The 12753-nt window shown below is 34.4% G+C and overlaps 2 protein-coding genes across 2 annotated transcripts in view; both read left to right on the forward strand.

Annotated features, from left to right (window-relative positions):
- The first annotated feature begins 1284 nt into the window (after window positions 1–1284).
- LOC107743716 (RILP-like protein 1) lies at window positions 1285–8898 on the forward strand. The gene is made up of 8 exons (XM_016557110.1): window positions 1285–2007; window positions 2786–2909; window positions 4498–4619; window positions 5255–5449; window positions 7000–7160; window positions 7254–7376; window positions 7458–7478; window positions 8439–8898. Exons 1-8 carry the CDS (start codon window positions 1648–1650, stop codon window positions 8581–8583), a joined length of 1251 nt encoding a protein of 416 aa, XP_016412596.1. The 5' UTR covers window positions 1285–1647; the 3' UTR covers window positions 8584–8898.
- A 1935-nt stretch (window positions 8899–10833) lies between these two features.
- scarf1 (scavenger receptor class F, member 1) overlaps window positions 10834–12753 on the forward strand; it is a 9213-nt gene continuing 7293 nt past the window's right edge. Inside the window, exons 1-3 of the mRNA XM_016556980.1 lie at window positions 10834–11047; window positions 11495–11553; window positions 11708–11809. Of these exons, the coding sequence (XP_016412466.1) occupies window positions 10947–11047; window positions 11495–11553; window positions 11708–11809 (262 nt within the window). The 5' untranslated portion in view covers window positions 10834–10946. The remainder of the gene's footprint in view (window positions 11048–11494; window positions 11554–11707; window positions 11810–12753) is intronic.

Genomic DNA, 12753 nt, shown 5'->3' on the forward strand with positions numbered 1-12753 from the left:
GTTTTGGAACGACATGAGGGTAATAAATGATAAAAAAATATATATTTTTGAGTGAACTATTCCTTTTATGTGCTTTGAGATCCATAAATGCAGTGCCACTGACGACAGAAACGAACAAAGTACATTATCTTTATTGCCATTATCTAGCAGCTCTGTTTCTGTTGGATTATCTGAATGGAGTTTCGCTTCCGATTCCTATGACCTTGTAAACATGCACAGAAGAGCAATAATGGCTGCCGTGATTTCACAGTTAAATTTCTTAAATATTTTTCCAGTCATTTCCTAGTATCCATTTCAGGATTCATAGAAGCAGATCAGTAGACATTAGCCATGTAGACAGCAGTGTTGGGCAGTAACGAATTACTTAGTAACGCGGTACTGTAATTTGATTACTTTTTTAGTAACGGAGTAATTTAACGCATTATAATTTTCAAAATAGTAATTAGAGTATAACATTATGCATCTATTACACAAAAGCAACATGAACTAATATAAAATATAAACTTTAACAGGTGCAAGCGTAAGCAGACTTTCTATTTAGGCTATAACACGTGTTTGCAGCATTGAGCAATGCAGTGCTGATGCAGCGCTCTTTTTGGCATTTTGCCATGCCAAACCATGCACGCAGCAGCCGCTTGCTTTAGTTCAAAATAACAGTGTTCTGTGAATGTTGATGCTTAAATAACAAATATTTGTGTGTATGCTGGGATTTCATAAATTTAATGGAGAAAAAAGTAACGTAACTAGTAATGTAACTAATTACTTTTGAAATAAAGTAATCAGAACAGTAACGTGATTACTTTTAAAAGGAGTAATCAGTAATTTGATTAAATTTTCAGAGTAACTTGCCCAACACTGGTAGACAGTAGCCTGTGTCCAAATTCTTGCAAGTTAACTTTTTATTTGTTTTTTAGTATCTCACTACTAGTTAAGATTTTTATTTTTACTATGAAAGTAGTACTGATTGATTATTAGTTGTCTTTATTATTCATTACATATGACATTAGAAAAATCACTTGTACCTAAAGTAAAATAAGAAATTTCACTGGTAATAATGAGGATATAGTGCCACAGACAGATACTAGTTGTTATTGGAACTACTAGTATTTAATGAGTAGTTACATGTAAAACTGAAACAGACAAAAAAATTGTAGTAATTTAAAAATAAGTACTAGTAACAGATGCTTGTTAGTTTGAATGTTAAGCCAGCTTGCCATATGTGCTAGATATTAAAGCTCTCGGGTTGCATTGGTCAGAAAAGGAGGGAACAACCATGGTAAAAAAGCACTGTGGGCTGTCATATAGATGTATCTCTGTTCAGCTACTTTTTATAAAAAGAATACTATGTATGCAAACATGCACGGCCATACTTGATCCAAATGTTAGTGACGTGGGCGTACATCTTCAGATTATGACATGCAACTCTTTACGCCGCATAGACACGTCGGTTTTTATAGTTTATTCGTGTTTATTGGAGCGCATCAACAAAGGATGTAGTTACAAAACAAACTGAAGCGAAATGCATGCGTTTAAAAGTGAAACAAAAAAAGATCTGCGTTTGTTCTGAACGTAAATTTAGATTTGACTGTCAAGAGGAGTTTCGATTGTCGCTGTTCAAATTCAAGTTCATCTCAAGTCAAGTGCATTATGGAGAAATGCGTGATAGCCGTCGAGGAAAACCAAAACGATATCGTCAAGACACATTCGTGTTTCGAGAGGACGTTTTCATCCATGACAGTGGACGATGTGTATGATATCGCTAAAGCGGTGGGGGCAGAAGTGGAGAAGCTCATCGACAACCATGGAAAGTCGAGTGTGGAGGGTTTGGTGTCTCACATAGTCAAAGTTTTGGAGCTCCTGGAGAGTTTCGCGGCAAGAAACCAAGATCATAAATGTAAGGAAGAGGAACTATTGAAGGCGTTTGAGACGTTACAGATACAGCAGCAGAAGAAACGACATGTGAAGGAGTGTGATGAGTCCAGCAACAGTAATGTTACAGAGAGTGGGGTAAGAACATGGTCGACATGTCAACACTGTTACTGTAGCAAGCTTTTTAAACTGCGTTTCAGATGTCTTGATAATTATGTTATATAACAAATGTGTTTTTAATGTCATGGACTGAGCTGCTGTGTGGACAGAGTTGCACTATAGGATAACGCCTTTAATCCAGATGGATTTTTGATTCGAATCGTGACACGTTGATCGATTCTAGGAAATGCCAATAGAGAGCACTTCCGGTCTCAATAAATGTCATTTTGGAGAACATCATGTACTATCCATTAGTGGTGGGGATTTTGAGCTTGATTTCTATGACTATGACCCCTTAAGCAGGTTAAATAATTACACCAGTGGATGGCAACAAGTTACATCTTTTGTGTTATGAACGAGTCATTGAATCATTTAGTCCGATTAACCGAGTCGTAAAAAACACTTTAACAAGCGTTAAATTAGTCACATTTTCGTGTCTACAAATCTACACCAAGCTATATAATGAACACAATAATAACCTAAATGAATTATTAATTTCAAAATCATTATTTGTTCATTTCATTTACTAACATGTCCAAGTCAAACATCTTCTAAAGTAATACGATGCCTGGTTTTCTGTCCTGCATAGTTACATGAATACATGAATGATTTACAAGCCACTGTGTTCTCCAGTGACCTGTTAAATTGGTTAGGCTTTTGAAACTAAGGTCAGGGTGACACCTGGTAAGTCTTACTTAATGTGTTTGTGGTTTGAAAGGATTTTTGCAAAGATTCTGTTTTGATTTTCCCCCTTAAGGACTGGCATCAGAAGGAGAAGAAACTGAAGGTAAACGTAGAAGTGTTACAGTCCCAGGTGCAACAGCTCAAGAAAGAGAATCAGGAGCTTCTGGCCCGCTTACAATGCACACACTCCAAAGAAGGTAAAATTACCTGATGGTTAATTAACACATGAAATTAACACATGAAATTGTTAATTTAATTCAAAATGTAATATCAATGCAATTGCCATCTCCATTTTAGTAATAAACAAAATACACTTTCTAAAAGAAAACCATAATGTTTTCAGTTCAGAAGGTCAAATAGACAAACAAAAACACCTATTGGAATGATTCAAGTTCAATTCAATTCAAGTTTATTTGTATAGCGGTTTTCACGATACAAATCGTTGCAAAGCAACTTTACAGCAAATTAAGTTTCTACAATATGAATGATTAAAAATAATTAAAGTTTAATTAGTGCTGTCAAATGATTAATCGCATCCAAAATAAAAGTTTTTGTTTACAAAATATGTCTGTGTACTTTATATATTTATTATGCATGTATAAATACACACGCGTACAGTATATATTTTGAAAATATTTACATGTATATACATTTATATATTCATATTATTATATTTTATATCATATATAAATATATTTAATATATAAACATAACATATTTTTCTTAAATATATACATGCACGTGTTTGTATTTATATATACATAATAAATATACACAGTAAACACACATATATTATGTAAAACAAAAACCTTTATTTTGGATGCGATTAATCGCGATTAATCGTTTGACAGCACTAGTTTTAATGAAATACATACATCTGAGTTTTACAGATTATTGAAAAGGAAAAAATGTAGGGTGGGACTTGGTTCTATGCATCAGTTGTTGATTGTGGTTGTTGAACTCAAAAATGAAGGCAGATGAATGTGAGCTTGCAGCTGGTTTTAAAAAAGGTCTGAAATGTAATATTACTGAATAAAATGGAGAAGTCTGGCATATGTCACCAAAGACAAGTTTGTCGTTTTCACTGAAAGATCCAGTGATTAAAAATTATGAGATCAGCATTTTGTTTAAAATAAAATAAAATAAAAATAAATACATTTGAAAAAATTAATCATTCACAGTAAATTCTATACGCTGCATTTAGGGTAATTTTCTTAAAATACAAATAACACATTTGTCATCACATACATCATCATAAAATGTTTATTTTTTAAGGTAATTTTTATCCAAAGGCCTAAATGGTTTTATTATTATATACATTTTCCTTGTCATTGTTATGTACAGTATAAAGTTTAAAATGTAATTGCTTGTGCTTTAAAAAGTCATGAGATCTCTCAAATAAGATGTTATTTCTATCCATATATCAGAGAAATACAGCTTCTCTGAGCATATGAGCTCTCATTTTCAGAGAGTTATATTTCAGACTGAATAAAGCTGGGTTTATCTCTTTTTTGGGAGGGGTTATTCTCTTTCATTTATTACTGTCAACTCAGTAGTCAGGAATGCTGTTAGATTTGGTCATTCTCATCTTAGAAAATTGTTTGCATAGACTATTTTAAAATATGACTGTAGCGTCTGCATAATTGTAATATTGATTCTGCTACAGTTAATTCGAAGATATAATTAAATATTTATTATTAATCATAACCAGTTATAATTAGTCATAAATATTTCCCTGTTGAGCTGATTTACTACAACGACCATACATTTGCTTCCTTTTTCTAGACCGCACACAGCGTCAGGAACGAGAGGTGATGCTCAAGCTGAAGGAAGTGGTGGATAAGCAACGTGATGAGTTAAGAGCGAAAGGGCAGGAGATTTCCAGCATGTCCAAGGAAGTGGAAGCGGTATGGGTATGATATAACTGTACTGAGTTGCTCAAATGAATCTGAACCATGGGCTATTTTTAAAGAGACATTAAATCTTGCACTTAAAATGAAAGCAAACTTATATGTGCAAAAAAAACAACAACTTAAAAATACATTAGGAAGTGTTTTCTTTCTAAAAATTTTCAAATCTTTTTGATATGTCTTTTACTTGTCCCTTTAGAAATGAAAGTGTAACTGTGGTAGCCAGGTACCCCCCCCCAGTAAAACAGATGGTACTGTTCTCTTCATCGGACCTAGTTTAGCAACTATCAAGGTTTTCTTTGTTGAATTTGGAACACAGTGTCAACAGTGTGTCACTCTGTTCCAAAATGTGGTTGCTCATGAATTGCATCAGAGGCATATAGCTGTGGTTTGGAGCTGAGGTTAATACTTTCCCTTTTTATGTGTTATGTTTGCCTTGCCTTGGTTTTGAAACTGGCCAGACCGGTACCACACAGTAGCCTGCTGCATAGAGAAATTAACAGAATGAACATTAAGTCAAAATTATCTCTTAAGCTAGTTAAATCATTTAAGTTCAACCCATTGCACATTTTCAACATTTATAAGTTATTTTCAGTGAGTTGAAGTGTCTGTTATTTAACACGTTTCTTCAGCTCCAGGAGCAGCAGGAGCGACTAATGAAGATAAACGCAGAGCTCAGACACAAGCAGAACATCATACAGACTCAGCTGAAGAGTGCAGTGGAGAGGAGGGCCGACCTGGAGGCCGACCTGTGCGAGAAACAGAAAGAGATAGAGCGCCTGAACTCACAATTAGAAAGAGCCAGCGTACATACTGCTGCTGAAACGGTTAGTCACATTAATATTACGTTTATGCTTACTAACCCTAGCTGTCCCATATTGGTTTACGTGTATTTCCTAAAGGCATAATCAGACAGAAGCTTGTATGTTCCTCTTGCCCTAGCACAGGGCCTAATTTCTGCTTTGGTTGGTTGGATGAAGCATATATAGGTCACATTTGCCTTCACTAGAGTGGAAAGGACATGTTTGTGCACAACTCCCCTTCAGCATACAAACATTTTGGGATGCTTGATTAAATTCCAACATTAAAACCTTGTCAGAATATTTTTCACTTTAGTTTTATCTTGATTAACAGAGATAAATATAATGATCAGAAACAAGCTTTTAGTAATTAGCAAATAATGCAAAATATTCAGTAATTAAGTAGTATTATTTCATATTTAAATATTGTATTAAATCACTTTTTATATTAATATTAAACGTTTTGTTTTGTTTATTATTAAAACATTATTATTTTAACATTTATCTTAATTTAAATTTAATTCTAATTTAAGTGCATTCATTTTTTAACAGAGATTATTTAAATTCTAAAAATAACTTAAAATATTTAAGCAGTGTATCACTTAAATTATTAAGTAATACACTGAACTAGACCTGTAGTATTATTTAGAAAGGAACTGTTTTTTTTATTTTATATTTAAATATTACATCAAATTACATCAAAATATTACATTTTTATATTAATATATTAAACTTCTTTTTTTATTTATTTATTATTAAAACAGTATTATTTTAACATTTATCTTAATTTAAATTTAATTCTAATTTAAGTTTAATTAATTTAGCATTCTAACCTTTTCTGTCAGCACATTTGGACACACCTCAATCTGGACACACATTTCTTTGTTTCATTAGGGAAATCCTGAATGATGAGAGATGCCCAGGGTTCTTACTGGATGCCGTGCGCTCTGCCATAAAGAAGCAGAGGACCGTCATAAAGTCTAAAATGCTTGGCATACCCGTTAGTGAATGTAGAACGTGAGTGCAAGCCACAAACATACTGCTAATTTACAGCCCATGTGAATAATGCTGTGTTTAACAGTTTCACTGTCATACAGAGATGAGACAGATGGTCCTTTGTTTGAGAGGAGTGGGAATGAAGATAATGACACTAACAGCACTGACAACAGACCCCAGGACTCACGCATCAGAAAACTGTGAGTTCATTCACACTTAAACACTACAGAGCTATAGCAAGAACTTAAAAAGCACAACAATCTACTTAACCTACTTCACTGAAAACTGGTTTCAGCAAGATTGGGCTATAGGATAAGCCACCAGTCTTAGGTACGATAAAAACATTATGAGTGTGAAAGATTTAGTTGTTCTTGTAGTTTAAGATGTAGTTTTTGATCAACAGCAGAAATTAATCTTAGTGCTAATGCAGTTAAAATATGTGACCCTGGACCAAACCAGCCATAAGGGTCAGTTTTTTTTAATTGAGACTTATACATGAATAAATAAGCTTTCCATTGATGTATGGTTTGTTAGGATAGGAAAAGTTTTGACTCATATCATTCCACCTTTGCCTCTTTCAGAGCAGTTCAGCCATAGACCTCACAGATAAGATGATCATTGACTTGAAGGATCCAAATCGACCGCGTTTTACCAAGCAGGAAGTACGAGACTTGCTTTTTGAGAAGAATGAGTTGAAGGCCAATCTCTTTCTGGTCAAAGAGGAGCTTGCATATTACCAAAGGTGAGACAGTTGTGTTTGTGACGCATTCTAACCTTTTCTGTCAGCACATTTGGACACACCTCAATCTGGACACACATTTCTTTGTTTCATTAGGGAAATCCTGAATGATGAGAGATGCCCAGGGTTCTTACTGGATGCCGTGCGCTCTGCCATAAAGAAGCAGAGGACCGTTATAAAGTCTAAAATGCTTGGCATACCCGTTAGCGAATGTAGAACGTGAGTATGTGCCACAAAAGTACTGGTAATATACAGCCCATGTAAATAATGTTGTGTTTAACCGTGTTCACTGTCATACAGAGATGAGACAGATGGTCCTTTGTTGGCATAAAAGAAAAATCGATAATTTTGACCCAAATAATACAATGTTTTTTTGGCTTTTGCTAAAAATATACCCCAGCGACTTAAGACTGGTTTTGTGGTCCAGGGTCACAAATGTTGTATAAAAGATGTTGCTGCTAGTGGTGCAAAAATTACACTCCTTTAAGAAGCAAATCTACCTGATTTTATCCTTAAAAATTACTTTCAGTTGTTTAATTTAATGTTGACTCATTCTGAATAATGATTCCATATTAAAGAATATTCAGGAATGAATATAATTTCGTTACCAAAAATAATTGAGATGTTTTTTTACATTTACATTTTTTTGGTTTACTTTTTTTTTTTACCGCTTTTATAGATGAACAGACAGACATTTTTTAAATGCACATTTCTTGTTTACATTTCTTAGCACATATTTAGGTTAACCGACAGACATTTTTGTTTTACATTTAAATTTTTTGTAAACAATTCAGGTTTACATTTACATTTGGGTTTCCTGAAAGACATTGACATTTTTTGTTTACATTTTTGTTACATAACAGACATTTTTGCAGTGAAGCTTGTGGGGCAGGTTGGATTGCATAGTCTTCTTAAACTTTCCCTTAAAATGTATGTTGGTAAAAAGACTGAGACTTCAAGTATTAAAACTATTGATTTCCGTTTGAGAGCCTCATGTATTCCACATTTTTTAAAATAAGGCTTTTATAGGGCATCCACTCTCTTCTCTGTGTATAGTGTGTAGTAATTTGTGTTGTATATTTTGGCAGCATTCATACTATATGTTCTTGGTGAAACCCTAAGCTGATTTTAAAGATCTCTTGATCACATTTCGCTCTTTGGCTTCGTAACCTCAGTAACTGAGCATGCAGACTAGCTACTACAGTACAAAAGAAATCCCCCTCTGTCATTCTTCTATAAGTGATTGAGAGCTCTCTTATCTCCTCTGATTCAAACCTTTAGATTTGGTTTCCTGACGCCGTCCAGTCTTACTAGGAGCTCTGGTTCTCAGCCTTCCGGCCTTCCAACATCCAGCTCCACATGGGAAATCCTTGATCCAGACGAGCAAGGAGGCGAGGAGGAGACACAGACCCTCAGCTCCTCTTGAGAACCACCGCAACTGCCACTCATCTTCACCTGGGTTGGAAGAGAGAAGTTCAAAATATGTTCTTTATTTGATTTAGGTTTCAAACCGGAGAACGGACTATTCTTGTATTTGGTTATACAAACATAGTATTAATAGTTGTTGCCTAAGCTGACCTTTTTCTCAATATAAAATCATTCAGCACTTGGCTTTTGTTAATTAGCTGATAGCTAGATTTGTCTGATGGTCACTCAGTGTCACAGATGACCTGAAGATGAGATCAGATTGTGTCAGTCATATACATATTGTTATTGTTTGTTGTTTACCATTAAAAAATGTAGGGTCAGTAAGAATTTTTAATGTTTTTGAAAAAAAAAATTTTATTCACTAAGGCTGTATTTGGTAAAAAAGCTGTAATTTTACAATAACTGTTTTTAATTTAAATATATATTTTTAAATATGATTTTTACCCTGTAAAGCTGACTTTTACTCCAGTCTTCAGTGTCACATGGTCCTTCAGAAATCTTTCTACCACACTGATATGGTGCTTAAGAAACATTTCTTATTATTACAGTTGAAAACGCTTATGCTGCTTTTTTTGTGGAAACATTTTTTCAGGATTCTTTGATGAATAGACATTTCAAAAGATACTGCAGCTTTTGATCAATTTAATGCGTACTTGCTAAATAAAAGTAATCATTTCTTAGAAAAAGAGAAAGTCTTACTGACCCCAAACTTTTGAACAGTTGGGTACAGTATATACAGTTAAAGACTAACTGTTGAATGTTTTTTTCACTTTCTCCTATCCGAGTTCAATATGCAAAGCCAACTGTTAGTAATACATTTTGTTGATTTTCCAAAGAGTATAAACAAAGGTTTTGTGGCACTTTCAAAACATTGCTGTTTCAGGGCCCAACTTATGACTTAAGCAATGGCAAGCTTTGGGGCAAGGCTACCTGTAATAAGCTGTTTATTGGGAAATTGACTTGGAAGGGATGGGTGGAAGGGTTTGAAACAATCATTATTGTCATTTCACTTGGTGGTGCAAATGACCGCAGACTGGTGCACTTAAAAACATGGGAAAAATCTGCAGTGTTTTGGTAATCATAATACACCTGGCATTATATTATAGATATCTGGATGGAAGCTACAAAGAATTATAGCAGCTATTTTTATAGAGAGTATATTTAATATGGATTTTAACCAAAGATACTGACATTGTATTGCCATGACTGTCACACTGACCCTTTATGTCACTAGGGGGCATTAGAGTATTTTGTATTCATGTTCTTCCAGTATACTTTCTTATAAAACATTAGCTGTCCTTAAAAAGTGTCCATTTTGTATCTATTTTAAGGATATTTAGCATGTTTTTAATATAAATATTTGAATATTGGCAGATAACATATGATATTAATGTCCTGTCAGTTCTGTGATGTCCATGATTATGTCAACCTGATGTAAAAAAAAAAGCATGTAAACATGTAAGAAAAAAGATGCAAATTTATTGTCTGAAAATTTTGTCATCTTTTATTCACTCTCGTGTTGTTCCAACTTTGTATGACTTTCTTTTGCAGAACACAAAATAATATATTTTGAAGAATGTTGGGGTGAGTAAATGATGACAGAATGTTTTATTTTTATTTTTGGTGAACTACCTTTTTAATGAGTTGACACTTTGCCCTCTTCAGCCATTCAACTGATCAGACGTGTGTGTCACATAGCTTTTTTGTTGAAAAAAGAGGCAAAAACGTATGGACATGATTCAATACTTTGTATGAGTCTTAAGGTGTTCCCTGATTGAGAGGAAGTCTGTGTTTCCTCCAAAGGAAATTAGAGATAATGGGTGCCCATATGTTTCAAAGGCTTGTAGCTGAATTCCATATTCCTTAGCTGTCTGTGACTCATCTGTTTATCTTTGGACGTTTGGAAATAAAAGTGAATGAGTCCCATATTGATTTTTTACTAGAGTATTTTATTTTTGTAAAAATGTTTGTTACTGGAAAGTGCTATAAGGCTAAATAAAATCCAGAGGTGGTGTTGTGACATTTGTGCGTGTGTGATTTTTAAAAATATTTGTATTCTAATGTATAAAAGTAATTGGTAAGGATGAGAAAATGTTGGCAGACACATTGACCATTAAAAATACCCAACTCCTCCCACAAAATTCTGAGCCTTGATTTTGTCTTTAAACAACCAGTGGCGTATTGAATTAGAGGAAGCTGGCTTTTCTTCCTCAGGAAACTTGCAGAGGAAACAAAAGGATTTGGAGAGCTCATTTTGCTATAGAGACTGGACTGGATCTTGTCTGTTCTAGAAGTACAGAACTAACCTGTACTGGTGCTGTGGTAGGAGAGGGGGTCCGGTTTTGGTCGGTCCGGAGGGGGATGGACACCTTTCTGACCTCATTTGGACTGATGCTCACGTGTGTCCAGTGCTCAGCTCAGAGACTCTCTCCGACCGGGAAAAACGTCTGCCTCAGTGTCGGGTACTGAAGTATCTTTGTCTCAGATGTTTCTATATAAATTCTTAAGGAAAAATAAAAGTAAATGTGTCACTGTTTTCATACAGTTAATAGTTTTAAATGAATGTGGATCACATAGCCAAGATAATTTTAAAGTCTTAAAGGAATTTGACATTAAATGTTTTGAGGTCATCTTGAGATACTGTTGAGATATCTTTTGAAACTCTAGGGTATTTCTGTCAGGACAAAAAAAAAAGTGTCAAGTAGGAGACTGAGTTACTAAATTGTTTTCCACTGAATCTCATTGCCGTCAAGGAGAAACAATTGATATTTAAGAGATGTCATTTGCAATTTGTCTTTTCTATGCGGTTTCTTAAGTTGTAAAATGTTGTCTTTTTGATCTATAAACGTTTTATTTATGTCAACACAGATTCAATACATTCTATACTGTCTGCTATATTTTCTCAATAGGGATTCTTCTCCCATATGTTGTTCTGGATGGGGCCAGAATGGTGACGAATGCACTGTCTGTGAGTATTGATGCCATCTGTTGATGTACTTCAATAAAAAATGACACGTTGTTTTATTGATGACACAAAAGGCTTGCTTCCTGTGGGCCTGTAGATGTCAGCAGTTTTAAGCTGGGGTTTCAGTTATGTGTAAAGTATCTTTTTGTTTTCTCAGCCCTCTGTGAGGGAGAAAGGGCCTGTCTGCAGGATGAAGTGTGTGTTTATCCTGGACTTTGTCGATGTAAACCTGGATTTTACGGGTACCAGTGCAAAACCCGTGAGTAATATCGTTTGGACTTTGGGTTTCTGGTTTCAGGACTGCCTTTTGCAACTGTACAACTGTGTCTGGCCTTGAGGTTAGACATCCAAACAATAGCCTGATATTGCTTTATATAAACAAGAATTTAATATTGAGTAACTTACATTTTAGACACAATTATGCCAGTTACTTTGTCAGTTTTTCCTCAAACGAACAAAATAGTTACAAACGAATCCAAAGCAGAATCCGATCACAAAGCTTTCCGAAACTTTGAATCAATTTCTTTGCAAACTGATTCACTGTTTCGAATTCGAAACGCGCGAAACACACAGACTAGTGGCACCTGCTGGTCAAAACGGCGCAAATGCAAAGAAAACTCATTGCCACCTTTTAAAAATCAATTGCAAATGTTTTCATAAAAGTACGATCTATTAAATGTCTACGAAGAATTAAATATTAAAGTATTAAACATTACGTTTCTGTAAAATGTGTGTTCTTTTATTAACGAGTGGTGCCTTGTGTTACTTACTAGGGCAATTAGAATCAATCAAATATAATTCTTCCTTTTGTACATGCATTAAGTATTAAAATTCATTGAATGAATTAAAAATGAACCTAAATTATAAAACTAACCTGAGACCACTTAAAATCATTAAAGATTAGACATTCAGTCACAAGTTAAATGATGGTTGCCTCATTTATTAAAATCACATGACTTAGCAAGAGAAAACCAGCAAACTGATTCAGAAATAATCAGTGCTTCAAAGCACCCATCACTAACACACAGTAGTGACGTTCATGTGTGTTTGAACATATTGGTTGAATAAATGATTCAATGACCCATAAAGACACTATTTTGTTGCAAACTACTGCTGTATTCAGCACTCAGCCAATCAAATTTGAGGACCAGAACTAAATATCTTTGGCAAAACAGCACTGGATAAATGTTTCTTTCTGATATA

This window comes from Sinocyclocheilus rhinocerous, unplaced genomic scaffold (assembly GCF_001515625.1).
Source record: "Sinocyclocheilus rhinocerous isolate Xijiao unplaced genomic scaffold, SAMN03320098_v1.1 scaffold166, whole genome shotgun sequence".
Classification (NCBI taxonomy): domain Eukaryota; kingdom Metazoa; phylum Chordata; class Actinopteri; order Cypriniformes; family Cyprinidae; genus Sinocyclocheilus; species Sinocyclocheilus rhinocerous.

Coding starts and splice junctions, on each gene's coding strand:
- LOC107743716 (XM_016557110.1), top strand. CDS start 1,648: ATGGAGAAATGCGTGATAGCCGTCGAGGAAAACCAAAACGATATCGTC. Junction 7,161..7,253: donor GAGCTTGCATATTACCAAAG/GTGAGACAGTTG, acceptor TTGTTTCATTAG/GGAAATCCTGAATGATGAGA. Junction 7,479..8,438: donor GATGAGACAGATGGTCCTTT/GTTGGCATAAAA, acceptor TCAAACCTTTAG/ATTTGGTTTCCTGACGCCGT.